The sequence below is a fragment of the Cyberlindnera jadinii genome (genome assembly GCF_001661405.1).
Source record: "Cyberlindnera jadinii NRRL Y-1542 unplaced genomic scaffold CYBJAscaffold_11, whole genome shotgun sequence".
Taxonomy (NCBI): Eukaryota; Fungi; Ascomycota; class Saccharomycetes; order Phaffomycetales; family Wickerhamomycetaceae; genus Williopsis; species Williopsis jadinii.
Window position 1 is genome coordinate 105,635 of NW_017963662.1, and position 16,642 is coordinate 122,276.

A 16,642-nucleotide genomic window follows, 5' to 3' on the forward strand; every position below is an offset into this window, starting at 1 on the left:
GTATAACGATTGTTTTGAGATAGAAATTCACCAATTTTGCTAATGTAGTCCTCAAGTTTATTTTATTCTTCATCGTTTTGAAGAACGCCTCTAAGCAATTCAACGTGACCGTTTGTAGCGAAATCTGAATATAGTGTATTAATCTCTTCCAATTTCTCTTGTCCATTTTCTTGAGCTATTATACCATCAAATCTATGGAATAAACGTCCGTTGATGGTCATTGAATAAGTTTCACCCCTTGGATCACCAGCACTGATTGTTCGAGAATATTTAGAGGTGATTGGATCCAATAAGATGTCCTTCATGTACTGTGGAGGTTCCTTGAATATCTCACCGAGTAAAACTTCGGCCCTGTCGCAACAGAAAGATGGCAATTCAGTATCGATAAAGAGAGCATGACAATAACCGTAACATTTCTCAAGGCCACCTGGATTCTACACTGAGTTCTGTAGTCTCAATGGTCTCTGCGGTTGTTGTTGTTGTTCATAAACTGGATCATCATTCTCATTAAAACCGTTGGTGTCATCCTCAATGATGTATTCAAAGTTTGGATCATAATCAAAAGCACCATCACGTCTAATTTCTTCTAACGCTATTTCTGCTACCTGTGCTGCGTTTCTTTGTGTATCTCTTAATCTATCAGCCATAGTTCCATTATCAATTTCAGGTTTAGGCATTGTCAGCTGTTGTGGTAAGTCTGTGATCTCTGCATGGGTATCCTGTGACAGAACTTGAAGGTTTCTTGGCTCTGTATCTTGCTCTCATAATAGGTCGGTTATTCTGTCCCAAAATACCTGTTGTGTCATACGCTCATATGTTTGAAGGTGCCGCTGTGGTTCTGGATTAGCCGCTGATGTTTCTTCTTCAAGTTTGAAAACGTTGTCCGATGTCCCCAGTGAAAGTTCTTCAAATTTTCTTTGGACATCCTCTAGGGATTCTGCTTTTATTGTTTGATGCTCTGTTTGTGGTCATTAGTCTGTAATGTTTCCACTTTTGTGTATAAAGCTTTATTGGTTTTGTGTCATTTTGTGTTGATAAGAATTCAAAATGTAAACAATGCCTATAAAAATTGGAAACATCCTAACATTTTTACTCTTGCTGGGGCAACGAAGAACCAGGATTACATATGTGGAGCAACATGTCCCTTTTTAATTTGAAGGAATCATGGCTCCAACCAAGTTAAAAGTTGGTAGATGGGATGATAGAAGTCAATTCTAGTGTGTGGTAGTCTTAGGATTCTCTCATTTTGTTTCGTGAATGTGAGATAAGCAAATTTATGGGGGTTTTCTTGATTATACCATACAAACTATGAATTGATATATCCCAGACTTTCTTGAAGATTACATGCTCATACTTTGTATATCTCTTAGTCCGAGTGTGAACTACATTTTGGTAGACGTTGAGGAAATTTGAAGGGAGGTTTGCTATTTTTATTGGTATCATTCTAATGGGATTAAGTTAGAATTGTTGGAATCTTTTGACAAGACTCAAATTTGTGTTCTTTACGTATATTACTTGGGTGTGATGCACAGGAACGGCAAGTTTTCTAAGCGTTCAATATACAGTATCGGTTATGACCTAAATGATCTTATATGACAAGATTGAAAATACGCCCACCAAAAGAAAGGTAACCTCTATAATTGGATAAATGCTGGTAAGTCCATCTTCGAAGTTCTGATCTATGAATTTTAATTAGAAGTCGAATACGTGTATTGTATAAATTCAGGAGAATAAAACTAAATACCGTTAATAGCCCACCCACACAAACTGTTTTGGTCCTGTATAAAATTTGCTAAAGTGCTTGTGAGCTAAGAGTCAACGTATCTGTAACCAATACCGGCAATTTCATTCCTGTAAATTGATATTGACATCCACCAAGCTGCCAATGGAATTATTCACATCTATTCATTTGGATCCGTATTTTTTCTTTCCAAGGTCAAATGGTATGTAACGGTACTTTATCATCTGTTGGATTTGCTTTCTCATAGTTAAAAGGAAGAGAACAATAAAATAGATTAATAGAATTGGCCAGAACACAGGAACATCAGTTAAGTTGGTGAGAGTTAGAAGTAGACTTACCACAGTAGCTATAGTACCACGATACCAGAATTTGAACTCTGGAAGCCTTCTGATAAAAGGTCTAAATTCAGCTGTGTGTTCACCACTTTCCACAGATTCATCTTGCAATTCTTGTTGTAATGATGGATCAAACTTCGGTTGTAAGAAGGCCAAGAACAAGTTTAGAAGATAGATACCAAGACCATAACATATGATGTACCATCCTTGGGCTAAGAGAATACGGGTCATGAACAAAACAAGAAGTACGGCAAATGAGCCCCATCTGTAGTTGACATGAGGAGTGGAAGCATCGAGATATCTTCTGTATGTTACCTTGATCCTTTGGAAAAAGTTAACCACAAAGTTCTTACTATATTCTGGTAATGGTATGTCTTCCATTGTTATGTTTACCCTTCAAACCCACAATACAGATAGTATGGATGTTCTTGATTATTGTGTTTTTGGTACTCCTTCGACGTGTGTTTTTTTTCATGCTCAACTGGTTGTTTTTTCAGATCGCGGGAACATGGTTTGGACAACATTTGTTTATATGAGCTTATTACGGATATGCTTAACCTGCCTAAACAGAAGTGTAAATACCTTTAATCTGCTTTCTATCTACCCAACAACTTGGGTTAAACCATGCTCATACAGCTAGAGACACTCACATCATTTCTGAGGGTAAGTTATCACCATGTCTTTCTGATCTATAAAAATGTGACGCTGACCAATATAACTAGATTGGTATTGTTGCACTCCAAGTCTATCGTGTTCGACAATCACGGTCGATTTATGGATTTTCCTTTGACTATGTATTCTTCTCAGTAAGTGAATTGGAACTTCAAGGGTTATACACTGAGTTACTAACGTATGTCTTCAGTTGATACAGTTTATTTGCACACTCTTTGTGAATTTTGGATATCAACTACAGTATGTTCAAAAGCAGTATGCGAGACGGTTTCCTGTCCACCCACAGGTGCCATTATCACATTTAGAAGCATTCTTTTCACTGCTATCCTTACTTCTTGTTACTATGCTGATCTATCAGTGTATAAAATACCGTATGTCAAGACATATGTTCCAATATGTGTCCATATATTCAAAACTTTTTGCATTGGTGGTTTTCTCAATAAGTATATGGATAGGTTTAAATGTGAACACACGAGATGATTCAAAACCAGGAACATATGGTTTTTTCTTCATCGACATTTTTGATTTCATATGGTATGCTTCTCAATTAGCATCTGCAGTAAAATGGGTTCCACAAGTGAGTACTTACGCTAAGCTATTGCATTTTCATCTACATATAAGCTGACATTATCAATAGATCACAACTAATTTCTTGGGTATGAACTTTTGTGAATTGAATAAAGATGCAATACTTCTAGAGGCTATTTCTTCTTTCATTCTCATTATGATTAGATATTTCACAGACGTAACAATGTTTTTTCTATCCCCAATAGTGAGTGATTGCTTTTTACACTTTCAACTGACTGTAAATATCTCAGATCACTAACACAATTGATACAGAACAGGGATAATACATTGACAATCATCGTGAGCCGATTTTCTTTTTAATAGCTTTTCCAATGGACTCTACTAACCTCGTGTGAAAAGATTCGTTTCTTGATGTCATCTTTTGTCCTATACCAATTTAAAATCTATGGCACAGAGAAAAAGGTACTACCATCTCTATTTGTTGTTAAAGATGAAGAGAGACTTGATTAAATTTCACAACTTGGCCATTCTACTTTATGAAAGAAATGTATATATGTCTTCTAAGCTGCTTTTACAGTCTCTTACCGAGGATTTTAGTAGCCCACACAACACCAGTTGGGATCCTTCTATCTTTTTCTTTGAAATCCTCAAGGTTGAGTTCTGTAGTATGCTCTAAAATGTTATCTAGTTCTTTCTTCATCGCCTCTTTGAGTTGAGGATCCCTTGTGATCACAATTGCATTACTCTCAAGGTCGAAGTTATAGGCCCTTCTTGTATAATTGGAAGAACCAATGATGGTGATACTCGGTGTTTCTTCATCTGGAGACGTTGCCCAAAAGCCCTTTGCATGATAAGACCAACCATTTGGAGTGTTAACAACACCTTTCTTCCATTCTTTAAGTTTAATATCATCATCCTTTTGTGCCTTGTGAACATCTCTTAAGAAAACTTTTGACAAGTACTGGTAAGCGTCTGGAAGATGACCGGAAACCCCCTTGGATTTGTAAAATCCATTGGCAAATGGAGAAGCCGTGATCACGACACCTTTGGAGTTCGAATCTAATAACTTCTTCTTAATTTCGGGCAGCATGTTGAAATACCCAGCTGTGAAACTCCATTTAATTTTAGGATCATTAGCATAATCTAATAATGTCAAAACACTCTTCTTCTCTGTTGAGCCATCGTTATCTTTGTTAAACAACGGAGTAAATTGGGAGACTGGATACACATATGTTAAACGTCCCTGCAATTCGGGTTTTACAGAGTGTTTGTGCTCCAAAAGTTTTCCAAGGATCTTTGAGGACCCATCGATGAACGCTCTCCAGTTCTTAACTGGGTCATCTAGTGTGTTTGTTGACGGCCATATCAACTTGAACTTGGATTCATTATTGGAGTGCACTAACTTATAACTTAGAGAGCCCACAGTAGATTGAATTTTGAAGTAATAATCGGACAAATCTTTGGATTTGAAATGATAATAACGATCCTGACGATCAGAGAAATAATCAGAAGACAAATTAGCACCAGAGAGGATAACGCTGTCATCAAATCCATAAATTTTCATATGCTGTAAGCCGAATCCTTCGTTAAATCTGTTTGGAACCAAACTCTTCATTAAGCCATGTAAGTGAGGAGTGTGATACATTCTAATATCCACTTGTGATTCGTGTTTTTCCATGAGCTCTGCTAGCAATGAAGCTGAAGATTTTGACGGTGCTTCTCTGGTACCTCTGAGCGCATCGGTCAATATGGTCAGCTTTAAGTCGGGCTTCTCTCTCAGTGCATCTGCAAGACATTCTATCAGCTCATCTTGGGTCTTGCCAATATACAAAGATGATAAAAAGATTCGTCTTTCTGCAGTGGCTATCTTCTCTTTCAAAGTTGAATAGAAGATCTTGGGATCTTGGATGATTTCAATTTGCCCTTGTGATAGTTCAAAACGGGGACAAATCTGGTCTAACTTCTGCGTCAGTGCACGTACCTCTGGCTGAAATCCAGTGGTCATGGTACTATAAGCTGATCGAAGCATGTGCAAGTGTTCTCGTTCCAATTAGGATCAGGAGTCTCTGGAAATGCTTCGTCTACAAGGAAGCAACGGTGAAAAAGCTACAATTGGAAAAAAAAATAGTCGGTCAAAGTCCGAGAGCAAGGTGCTTCTCGATGTCTCCATCAAAAGACGGAATTCAGGAAAGAGTTTCTTATTCGATCACTAATAACTCAATGTGTGATAATTACTGGGAAGACCCACAACTAGCTCAAGATGAGTCTATTAAGATCTTCCTAACGACAAAAGAATTAGACTTAGCAGAAGGTGTTAAATTTGTCAAGACACCCAAGGCTGGAGCTGTGATATCGTTCTGCGGAACAACAAGAGATGTATTTGAAGGTAAGCAAGTCAGCGACCTAGGTTATGAGTCTCACCACAGGCTAGCGTTGAAAACATTGGGCAAAATTGTCCAAGAGTGCAAGACTAAATTTGAGAATTCGGTTAAAGACGAAAAGATCCATCGAGTGTACGTGGGTCACAGATTAGGAAAGGTCCCAATCATGGAAGATAGCATAATTGTGTGTTTGAGTAGTACACATAGACAAGAAGGCTGGAATGCAGGTATATGGCTGTTAGATACTATCAAGGAAAGAGTTGAGATTTGGAAGACTGAACGTTATATCGACGGTGGGTTCTCATGGAAGGAAAACGATAACGCAAACGTTACCGATAGGGTATAGTCGTCTACGGTGGGCTTTGATCTAAGATATGTACATGATTTTTGATTTGTTGACAATATATAGATGTATCATTTCATGCTAATGGCTCGACTCTCTTCTTCTCGTAGTTCCAACGCTTAGTAACTGATTTGGCCAATCCATGATTCAAAGGTAACAATGGCTTAACGTATTTGGCATGGAGCAATTTTTTCTCAGCTGGTGTTATCAGAGTGGACATATCCAGGACCTTGGACAATTGCTTCTTTGAATCCTTTCCTTTACCTTCGGTAAGAGATTGTAATTGAGCCTCCAACTCATCAAGTTTGCCCTGTCTAGCCTCTGGGGTAAGGAATTTTGTCAATTGGTATTTGTTATCAAACGATACTGAAGAATCAACCTTCTTTATAAGTGAAAGATAGTTCGAATTTGAGGTTTCATACTCCTCAGGTGAGATAGCACCCTTCTTATTCTGAAGTTTCAAATCTTGGAGATGGATGCTCGTCACTGTGGCTTGAGCATCTGGTAGAGTAACACCATTCTTCAAATGATTCTTCACATTAGAGAGACGTTCAGCAGCGATTGACAATTCGTTGTCAGACAATTCTGGAACGATTGTCTTCAACTGTTCTTTGTACTGTTCAACAATGGCTTGTCTCTTTGCAGCTCTTTCCTGTAGTTCCTTCAAGATGGTTGGTCTGAGCAAGTGATCCTTACGCTTCAAGTTTTGTTCTTCAAATGAAGCTTTAGCTTCATCTTCAATTGGCACGTAGCCTAGTCTTCTCACTCTTGGCTCGAAATGAGGAGTTGGTAATCTCAGCTCTGGACTCAATGCCACACCAATGAATTTTCTATTTGGGTGGAATGGATCAAGGTAAAAACGAACATAGCCTGGTTCAGTAGCATAAATAGTATGATCCTTACCAATAGATGCGTTCTCACCAGGATAGAATCTGGTACCACGTTGTCTCATCAAGATCTGACCAGTCTTGACAGGTTCGTTTTCAGCAGCTTTGGCGCCGAGTCGACGACCCGCGGAATCCTTCATCGACGTCTTAGAACCGGCAACTTTCTTTGTTGCAGTACGAACCTGAATGACAGGACCTAGTGACAGGCCCTTGAACAGACCCAGTGCTCTTGTACTACTAAGAAAACTCATGCTTTTCGCTCTGTAAATTCTGCTTAACGAGCTTTCAATGTTGAGAAAGAAGTGTTCGTTGGACGAAGTTTTTTTTTTTCTTACCAACACATTGGTGTTAGGATGTATCGATGTTCGGGTGGAGTACTTTGAAAGAAGAAAGGTTGGATCCGCGTACATGTTTATTTATTCTCATTTTATACAACCAATCAACAAAAGTGCAAACACTATCATCAATTATTTCATCGATCTCTTTTGTATTTATACTCCAATTGTGGAAGAAAAGAAGTCGACTTGGAACTGCAAGCACGAAACATACAAACATATGGCTTAGGGAAAATGGATGGTCAGTGGGATGTTGTCGTCTCTTCATTGCAAGACATATTCAATGCCAATGAGGAGATACCATTTGACGAAAAGAGAGATATACAACAATCGATAGAATCTCTGGATGGACAGAAACTTGAGGATGCGCTCGAAAGAGTGACTTCGCATAAAGATAATGTGGATAAGAGTCGAAGAGTACTTATGGAGACTCTGAACACTCTACAAGCACTAATAACACACGAGACAGAGAAGAAGGCAGAAGCCAAGCAGAAAAGAGGTAGGAGTTTCTGGACAAGTCCATATAATGTCAGTGATACTATATATATCTATTCTGAGGTTGCCTTTAAGCTGCGTCAAAGAGGTTCAGATGATGAATGGATTCAATGTGAGGTTACAAAGATAGTCGGTGATGGTACGAAGTTCGAAGTTCGTGATCCAGAGCCTGATGAAAACAACAATCCCGGGAAGACGTTTAAGGCAACTTGGAAGGACATAATACAGATACCTACGGTTGATGAAGTTGTGGACTTGGAACCTTATCCTTATGGGACGCGTGTCTTAGCCAGGTACCCAGAGACTACAACATTTTATCCAGCAGAGGTTATTGGGACGAGAAGGGATGGCCGTTGTAGGTTAAAGTTTGAAGGTGAAGAAGAAGAAGGTAAAGAGACCGAAGTTGACAGAAGACTGGTTCTTCCATACCCTGTAAGATGAATAATTTTTATAACGTTTTGAGCAAAAATTACACAATTTTTAATATGCTGTTATGTATTGATCCATTGGAGTGATTAAAGAGATGTATAATTGGGCTCTTATTGTAAAGCACATGTAGGAACAAATCTCTTAGCAAGTTGTTCAGAACAAGTTGTAAAATAATTAGTAATTCTAATCAGCAATATTCAATACTATGGAATATTCCAGTTGTTAATAAAACAATACTAATTCTCGAATAAAAGAGACATCAAGCAGCTAAAGTCTATCTAACTTAATGGAAATGATATTAAACTCATTATAAGATGTTTCTACTCTTAAATGAATTTCCAATTTATCAATATTGCCTATGACAAGAATAATAACAAACACAATTAAAACAGATACTTATAATTATATTATATTATATTGTGAAAGTACAAAAACGGAAAATTTTTTCAAAGCTCAACAAACTGGCGCAAAAAATAGATCAACATCAACATATAAACAGAAACGTCTTCTCAATTCACCTTTAAAAAGATCATAAATTGCCGTTTCCAAGATGAGTGATGAAATGGACATTGACAGAGGTTATGTATGTTGCTAATTGATTTTGTTTTGCTGTTGTTGTTGTTGCTGCTGATGATTTACCTGGGTTGATTTTTTTTCATGTTTGTCGATAACGATAACATTGGTTGTTAGGATGGTTTTACAAGTTGAGGGCTGTAGATAAAGGTATATCTTGTTGTTGTTTAACAACCCCAACTCAGACGTCACATCCTGCTGTATACTATGCTCAAGACATGTTAAACACATACTAACACAGAGCTTGTGTTCAAAACAGGACGACCGTGATAGAGAACTCTCACCACGTAGAGATGAAGGTAGAGACGACGACAAAGGATATCGTCGTGAATTCCGTCGTGATCGTGATTATGACCGCCGTGGACGTGGTGGACGTGGTGGACGTGGTGGATACCGCAGAGAGAGATCACCAAGAAGACCATATAACGATTTTGAAGATTTAAAGGATAGAACTGCACCAGTTGGTTCTCGCGAGTCTGACAGAAACTTCTCCAATAGTGTTTTTGTTGGTAATCTAGGATTCGACGTGGACTCACAACGTTTAAGAGATGTATTTGGAGGAGTCGGTGATGTTATCCGTGCAGACGTCATCACACAGCGTGGGCGTCATAGAGGTATGGCCACAGTTGAATTCGCCACTAGAGAAGATGCTGATCGTGCAATTGACAAGTTGCATCAGACGAAGATTGGTGATCGTGAGATCTTTGTGAGACACGACAACCCACCACCTGAATCGTCTAGACCTGAGAGATCGAGAGATAGATTTGGTGATAGACGTGATTTCAGGGATAGAGATAGCAGAGACAGAGGTGATTTCAGAGATAGGGACAGACGTGACTATGGAAGAGACAGATACGATGACAGAAGAGACTTTGGAAGAGACAGAGAAAGAGAACGTAAACCAAAATTCGCTGGTCCTCATTACGAAGTGTTTGTTGGTAACTTACCCTTCAGCGTGAGATGGCAAGATTTGAAAGATCTCTTCAAGGAGGCTGGTAATGTCATTCGTGCTGATATCAAAATGGATGACTACACCCATCGCTCGAGAGGATTTGGTATGGTTTATTTCGACAACCAAGACGATGTAAAGGCTGCAATTGAGCGTTTTAACGGGTATGAGATGGAGGGAAGAGCCATTGACGTCCGTGAAGGTAAGATCAACTCCGACTCTGCAGCACCAACACATTTGGAGAGGGACGAGGCCCCTGTCGCTGCAAACAGAAACTCCGACTTCACTCAAGGTGTGGAGGGTGACGGTGAACCAAGCAGTATCATCTACGTGGATAACCTACCATTTGCCACAAGTAACCAGGATTTGATCGATCTATTCGGAACAATAGACACCGTATCAAAAGCTGAGGTCAAATACAACGAAGTCGGAAGGGCAGCAGGTGCCGGTGTCGTTGAATACGTCAATGAACCTTCCGCTGCAGCTGCTATCGAAAGCTTGAACGGCTATAACTATGGAGGACGTGATTTGAAAGTGACATATGCAAAGAGACCATAATCCGATTCTTTGTTACTTCTTTTAAATCTCCATCTCAATTCACCAAAAGTTGTCTTAATATGTCAACAGCATAACTGCAATAAAACAAAATTAATTCGAAGTATTACTGAATCCGCCGTATAAGTTATATATTTTTATTTCTTTGATATATTTTATATTGCCCTGTTTCTTCAATTAATTGGGATCGATTTTGTGTCACTTCCCCGTTTTTATTTTTCTTTGTGGCCATTTTGTTATTTTATGATTTTTTTCGAGCGTTTATTTATTTGTATTTGTACCGGCCCTTCCGCCTTCGATGTACGCAAAAGTTCCATAAATATGCCAAAAAAAGCAACACACCAGCGTTGTGCCCTGCCCCACACAGGGGTGTTCTTCTCGAGGTTTCGATATTTTGTATTTCATAACACATAGCCAAATCACAGCAACCAGACACAATGGCTAAGCATCACATTGCTGGGGTGGCTATATTTGTATTAATCGCTGGTGTAGTGCTATTCGTTCTAAGAGGGAGATGGTGTAAGTTGTTTTTCCAATAATTGCACCAGTACTTTTTATACTAACCTGTTGAACAGTACCACAAGTCAGCGATTGGTGGAGCAGAAGATCTGTCCGACTAAGTGGCTACTCGACGCTCAACTCCTTCAGAAGAGATATAGAAGCAGGTCTCAACTCAGAACACTTCAATATAGCTCATGATAATGCGAATGATTCGAGAAAGGGGCTAGATGAGGAAGGGAGAGAGGCCATTCTGAGAATAATGAAGGCTCAAAACATCTCGTTTGATGAGGCACGGTTACAATACACCAAGTCCAAGTTCTCTGATAATCAGATTGGGGAAGATGGAATGCCACTGGACCCTAAGGCTATAACGTTTAGTAAACTACGTGGCGAGACTTCCTAGTTCAATATCTTGTTCATTCGGGGGGGGGGGGGGAGAAACACAATTATTATTATTCACTTTTGATCGTATTATTATTCCGATTCACTCTTTGATTATGACTGTTTTGTTTTGTTTGTTTTTGTTTTCAACTTTCTTGCAAGAACTTGTAGAGATCGCTAGAAACGCTTGCCTCAGAATCGATGAACACTGAGAGGTACTTGTACGAAGAGTATGACCTTGTGAAGGATTGGAAAGTCTCTGACTTCTTTATTACCGGCTCAACAGAATAGTCCAATATACCAGCCAAATATTTGAAAGATTCATCACGAGACACCATAAGGTCAATGTCATCGTGTTCCTCGCCCTTTGGCACCGTGACCAATTCTCCATTTTCCATTTTGACATTACTCATACAGGATCTGAAACTTTCAGTGCTTGAGTTGATCTCCTCTTTCTTGATGTTAGCGTAACCCAATTGAACATCCTCATCTTGAACTTCTTGGTTCGGTGTATGTGTGTCGACGTCCATTTCAAGTGTAGATTGATCATGTTGATCTTCCTGATCAAAGCCTTCCACTTCTGAAATCTTTGGAGTGGTGAAGGTCTCTATATCATTCATCCCTGATTCATCTTCTGCTTCCACACCAATTCTTATCAGATGTAAATTATCCTCCCTATAAGTGGAAGTGAAGGATTCATCCATATCAATGTTATCCATAGAACTTAGGAACGTCGCTATAGCTTCTGCACTTGGTGTGGAAACGTTCCTTACCGATTGATCTCTGAAACTAATCTGATCGTTTGAGACAGCTCTGACTTTTTTCACAGCTAACGTTGAAGAAGAGCGAAGAGATATCTTTCGAGCAGGTTCCGCATCAGATGTGTGATGCGTTGAGTAATGCGATTCTGAGTCCACAGGGGGTATATCATCAGGGTTAGTTTCAGAATCAGAAACTTCCAACTCTTCATTTGATAAAGTGACACTAGTTTTACTTTGGCCAGAAAATTGACGAGGACCAAAGAGTGGTTCAGACTTGACAACCCGAGGAACAGAAGGTTCTCTTGGGGAATTTGACAATTGCCACTGCTTATCCAAATTGCAATTCACAGAAGAATTCTCTCTTGTAATGGTCCAATTGAAGCCTGTTAAAGCCTTGATGTTAACATCTACATTGCGCCCAACATAATCACCATCTCCATCGTCAAATATAGCAGACATTGAAGATTCAAACGTTTTGCAATCATCAAAGGTTTCGACTTCGGGTGTTGTGTCCTCATCAAGAAAATCTCTCACAACAGTTGGTGGATTTGAAACGTGTTTCTTAACAACAAACTTTTTAGTCCCCATTAAGTCAGATTCTTGTTGGGTTGTGACAGGTTGTGGTGTTGATATAGGTCTCTGCATGTTATGCTTTAATGACTTTTGTTGTTGTCGGGTCTGTGTTCGTCCAGCGTTGTGGTTCTTCTTCTTGGAGAAGCCAAAGATCTGGGAAAGCCTGTTCTTGATCTTACTCTGTTTCCTTTGAGATTCATTTTTCGTTTGCATTGTTGGTGTCACCCTATTCTGCTTCTTAGGAGGGTCATTTCTCAATTGACTTGTCGGTGTGACATCACGGTTAATTCTTGGTAATGGCTTGTTGACATCCGATGATGAAAGAGATGACAATCTCCTGGCGTCTACACTGCAAGCCATAGATATATCAGAAACTTTACGAACTGGTGTCGACTCCACATGCGTTGGTGGATTCTTGACTGTTGTGCAATATTTCAATTTTGCAACATTGTTGGATGCCATAACTGAGAAAAGAGAAGCGTTTTGGTATGTTCTTCTTTTATTCTCCAACGCACACACCTCCTCTGAGATAAATGCCGATAATTCAGACGCGCTCACCAAATTGGTAAACTTCTCACCCTCCTGTGTGAGCCTTGTTAACTGAACCATATTGTTCTTAAACTCAGCAAAGATACCTGCAAATAGGTTGTACTTCTTCAGTATTTCCACATCAGGATCAAAGTTTAAAAACAGAGAAATATTTGAGCGGCTTTGTTCACGATCATACAATAATTTCTCATGAGCAGTTGCATATAAAGTAAGTCCAAATCTCTCGTTCTTAAACAAATGGAATGGAGTGGATTTACCCAATATTTGAGCCTTGTTCAACAGATTGATAAACTTTGATGGTTCTTTGACTTCTGTGTTTATTGTAACCTCTGGATCATCTTTAAAGAGAAAATCGAGATGACTATTGTTAAAATATGATACCTCAACATTATTCAGACTTGTCCAAGTTAAAACCTTTAAATTTGGTATCTTTTTTATCGGTTTCTCGTTAGTCAAGGAGTTCATCAGTATATCTGAGATATTTGGTGAGTACCTGACGTCCTCTTCATCACCATCAAAACGCTCAATTTCGGTGAAAATGATATAATCGTTGAACAAAATTATTACGCCTTGTTTTTCACCATAGATGGAGTCAGCGACCGATATCACTTTTCTGTTGAGCCATCCATATGCCAATATTGAGGGCCATCCTTCACAAATCTCTGTCAAGATTTTACCAGTTGGTGTAAAGACTCTTCTGTTGTAGGGCTTTGGATCCTCCCTACCAAAAGATTCCACAGTTGTCGCAACACCTTCTGCGAATTTCTTAACATCTTCCATCTCATTGTATTTCCAATTACCACAACTGTAGATTCTGTCCAGTGTTTGCTTAATTTTTGTCAAATTCGGCAACGCCTTTACAACAGATTCAACTTTACTTCTTGGATAATCAGGAGGAAGTTCCTCACTGTAAAGCTCCATGAAGTCATTGAATTGTTGCGAGAAGCTTTTCATAGCAGCTTCATGCCTCATATATGCTTTGTAGAAGTAAGGGATAGTTATCGCACATGCTTTCAGCGTTTCAAAGCTTCCGTAAGGTATAGCAACCTTCAAAGTCTCTAAGAACATACAATTTACCCTTGTGACTTCATCTAGCGTAGGAGGGAAAACTTGATTAAGCTTTGCTGCTGAAACACCCGCTATATCACCATTCAGCACTTTGATTCTCATTGGGATGACAACTTCTTTCAAAAACTGAACGAGTTCTGTCGTTATGTTCTCTTGAAAATCAAACAATTCATGGCATATGCTCTTTACGAGATCTGTATCCTCTCTTGGTGCAAGATCTGGAGGAGTATACACTGATCTGGTCAATTCAGGAGAATACTCCGTCAGAGGATCAAACAACTGTTCGAGTTGTTTCCCTAACAGAAAGACCATTTTGTTATTAGACTCTATGACTTCGGGTGAATTCTGGTAGACCACATCAAGTCGCGTTGAGTCGATGAAATGTGGTTGTAAGAAACCAGATGATAGCAACTCCTCGCCGAGTTCCAAAGGTGTCTTTGATGACACCAGTGTCATATTTGATGCGACCTCACCTGCCATCGTCTCATCCCAGTCGCGTTGGCTTACAGCTGGGCTGTTGGTTTTAATTGACGATAGATCAACATGGCCATATACGGAATACGCTCTCAGCAGCAAGATTGCCAGAGCCCTTCTAACGTTCGATTCTTTATAGTCCTTGGTTAAGTTCTCACATGCGACGTAGAACCTCGATCTGGTGTCCAGAGTCAAAGAGTTCATACATAGCTCACCAAGCGATGTAAACAAAACAGTGCTGATCTTAGAGGCCTCAGGGTCCTCGTACACCAATGCGAGCAAATACCCCAGCTTAACGTCATTCCCCTCGAAGAAGGCGCCTTTTGCAAAGATGTTACGCCATTCGTCAGGAGTCCTGTGGTTCCCCGTCACCGGTGTTACAAGATTGTTCTTAAACTTGATCACGTTCAAGGATGGTTCAAGGGCCCCTTCATTCTGAGGATCAAGGTCCTGGAAATGTTCTTCATAAAGACTAGAAGCAATACGTGACATCCTTGTTCACCTCCCTTCCTTACTCTTGTCAAATCTGTTGGCTGATGGATGAAAGTATGCCCAAAGAGTTCTTTGTTATGTTTGTTTACATTTCATAGTTTGGCTCTTTTGTTCCTTGTTGTCATTTTTTTTTCTGAGGCAACGACGATTGTTTACATTTCAGCGTAACCACAACAACAAAGAAAAAAATTAACGCGCGTCAGGTATCTGATCGGGACACGCTCGGTTTATTGGATTTCGTGTTCGCGTACATGTCCATTTTAGCTTGAGCTCATCTCAGCATGAGCATGAGACATTATCGACGATCTGGACAGCCAATACCGATGACCAGTGATAATGAATATGAGGTACATGCCAATGTACCACAGAGCTACTCTTATAGGCTCATGGAGCTAACACCGGAACTTTTAAAGGTCATTGAAGAAAAGAAAGAACCCTTGGTACTAAAGGCGCCAACATCGAAATCAGAGGTGGTGCTGTGTACGAGCAGTGAAACTTTCGCTCTTAGACAACGTAACCATTCAAACACTGTAATGATGACCAAGGAGGGGGAAAGAGATGGTAAGAAGTTCTTCTGCAGCTATGCGACGTTGTCGAATGTCTTTGAAGTCAGGAAATCTAAAGGTCACATTATCACAGAGGGTATTCCCTTGTACGACGGCCAGAACAAGATTACAAATACCGGTGAATCTGTTACTCTTGATGAGTTGAAAACACGCTCAGCTATTTCGGATCTGGAGTTCGAGTCCAACTGGTTTGCCCTGAATGGGTCTTCTCTAAATGGACAAGCAATCATTCTTACCGATGATATCATCACAAGAACGTTGCATGTCATGATCATGTCAATCATGGCCTCATCACTAGACTTTAGTGAATTGTCACTCATCGAAGTTTTCCAAAGCATGGGGGAAGACCCAGATATTACCATAGATATCGTGGAAACGGTGCTAAGGAAATTCGTAACAAATGATCGCGAGCCTTATCAGTTGAATAAGGCAAAAGTGGTACAATGGTATGGAATCGAAACATTGAGAAGGCATTGTCGCACGAAACCAATTGAACTTTCTGATTTCTTCATAAAATGGAAATCGGAGCTACCACCATTTTTCGAATCCTCTTTGGATATCCCACTTCTGCGTGGTAATTACGCTATGCCATTACCTGAAAGAATACAATATGTTAGTAAACTGGAACTTCCGTCGGATATTCAAAACAGGCTTAAAGTGTTGTTTAAACTACAATCCTCTTGGAATTTAACCGAACTGGCCCCATTCATTGAAGAGTTCAACCATAAGAACGTCAAGATTGAGAACTTTGTCATGAAATTTGCCAAAAAGAAGAAGCAAGGTAAGAAGATCATCATTACACAGAGATAATACGTCTTTAGATTCAACTATCTCCACCGTTGATATTATGGTATGTTGTACACATATGAATACAAACTAGTTGAAGAATCAATGACCTATATTGTTCAAAAGCGTTATACATACACCAAGAAATGTTCTTTAATTGTTCTCAAACGTAACATGCGTCCTCTATATGGCGTATATCATGCAACGATCAACAACCCTCTTTCCAATATAGGACACCACCGACGTCAATTTCTATTGTCCAATATGC

General features: G+C 39.5%; 10 protein-coding genes across 10 annotated transcripts; 6 read left to right on the plus strand and 4 right to left on the minus strand.

The window, feature by feature from the left end:
• Window positions 1-1,698: 1,698 nt before the first annotated feature.
• RER1 (protein retrieval receptor) lies at window positions 1,699-2,507 on the minus strand. Its single transcript, XM_020215445.1, has one exon. The coding sequence runs from the start codon at window positions 2,455-2,457 to the stop codon at window positions 1,906-1,908; it is 552 nt and encodes a 183-aa protein (XP_020069338.1). The 5' UTR covers window positions 2,458-2,507; the 3' UTR covers window positions 1,699-1,905.
• A 112-nt stretch (window positions 2,508-2,619) lies between these two features.
• Window positions 2,620-3,741, plus strand: CYBJADRAFT_19366 (uncharacterized protein). The gene is made up of 5 exons (XM_020217489.1): window positions 2,620-2,739; window positions 2,799-2,882; window positions 2,939-3,325; window positions 3,386-3,615; window positions 3,676-3,741. The coding sequence occupies exons 1-4, from the start codon at window positions 2,701-2,703 to the stop codon at window positions 3,572-3,574; spliced, it is 699 nt and encodes a 232-aa protein (XP_020069339.1). The 5' UTR covers window positions 2,620-2,700; the 3' UTR covers window positions 3,575-3,615; window positions 3,676-3,741.
• A 44-nt stretch (window positions 3,742-3,785) lies between these two features.
• On the minus strand, window positions 3,786-5,518 carry PGS1 (CDP-diacylglycerol--glycerol-3-phosphate 3-phosphatidyltransferase). Its single transcript, XM_020215446.1, has one exon. It carries the CDS (start codon window positions 5,279-5,281, stop codon window positions 3,848-3,850), a length of 1,434 nt encoding a protein of 477 aa, XP_020069340.1. The 5' UTR covers window positions 5,282-5,518; the 3' UTR covers window positions 3,786-3,847.
• On the plus strand, window positions 5,497-6,003 carry CYBJADRAFT_153177 (molybdenum cofactor biosynthesis protein MoaE; the record flags this gene model as incomplete). The annotated part of the gene is made up of 1 exon (XM_020213401.1): window positions 5,497-6,003. The coding sequence occupies one exon, from the start codon at window positions 5,497-5,499 to the stop codon at window positions 6,001-6,003; it is 507 nt and encodes a 168-aa protein (XP_020069341.1).
• Window positions 6,004-6,021: 18 nt separating this feature from the next.
• MRP7 (mitochondrial 54S ribosomal protein bL27m) lies at window positions 6,022-7,154 on the minus strand. The gene has a single exon (XM_020217182.1). It carries the CDS (start codon window positions 7,136-7,138, stop codon window positions 6,077-6,079), a length of 1,062 nt encoding a protein of 353 aa, XP_020069342.1. The 5' UTR covers window positions 7,139-7,154; the 3' UTR covers window positions 6,022-6,076.
• A 187-nt stretch (window positions 7,155-7,341) lies between these two features.
• On the plus strand, window positions 7,342-8,254 carry SGF29 (Sgf29p). Its single transcript, XM_020215447.1, has one exon. The coding sequence runs from the start codon at window positions 7,457-7,459 to the stop codon at window positions 8,156-8,158; it is 702 nt and encodes a 233-aa protein (XP_020069343.1). The 5' UTR covers window positions 7,342-7,456; the 3' UTR covers window positions 8,159-8,254.
• Window positions 8,255-9,077: 823 nt separating this feature from the next.
• On the plus strand, window positions 9,078-10,226 carry GBP2 (single-stranded telomeric DNA-binding/mRNA-binding protein; the record flags this gene model as incomplete). Its single annotated transcript, XM_020212861.1, has 2 exons — window positions 9,078-9,454; window positions 9,599-10,226. Coding segments are annotated over 2 exons (1,005 nt in total), but the record flags the coding sequence as incomplete, so codon positions are not given.
• A 434-nt stretch (window positions 10,227-10,660) lies between these two features.
• CYBJADRAFT_174167 (uncharacterized protein) lies at window positions 10,661-11,127 on the plus strand (the record flags this gene model as incomplete). Its single annotated transcript, XM_020216546.1, has 2 exons — window positions 10,661-10,742; window positions 10,799-11,127. The coding sequence occupies 2 exons, from the start codon at window positions 10,661-10,663 to the stop codon at window positions 11,125-11,127; spliced, it is 411 nt and encodes a 136-aa protein (XP_020069345.1).
• A 124-nt stretch (window positions 11,128-11,251) lies between these two features.
• Window positions 11,252-15,022, minus strand: BUD3 (Bud3p; the record flags this gene model as incomplete). The annotated part of the gene is made up of 1 exon (XM_020217389.1): window positions 11,252-15,022. One exon carries the CDS (start codon window positions 15,020-15,022, stop codon window positions 11,252-11,254), a length of 3,771 nt encoding a protein of 1,256 aa, XP_020069346.1.
• A 323-nt stretch (window positions 15,023-15,345) lies between these two features.
• On the plus strand, window positions 15,346-16,398 carry DCC1 (Dcc1p; the record flags this gene model as incomplete). The annotated part of the gene is made up of 1 exon (XM_020212863.1): window positions 15,346-16,398. The coding sequence occupies one exon, from the start codon at window positions 15,346-15,348 to the stop codon at window positions 16,396-16,398; it is 1,053 nt and encodes a 350-aa protein (XP_020069347.1).
• Window positions 16,399-16,642: the final 244 nt, after the last annotated feature.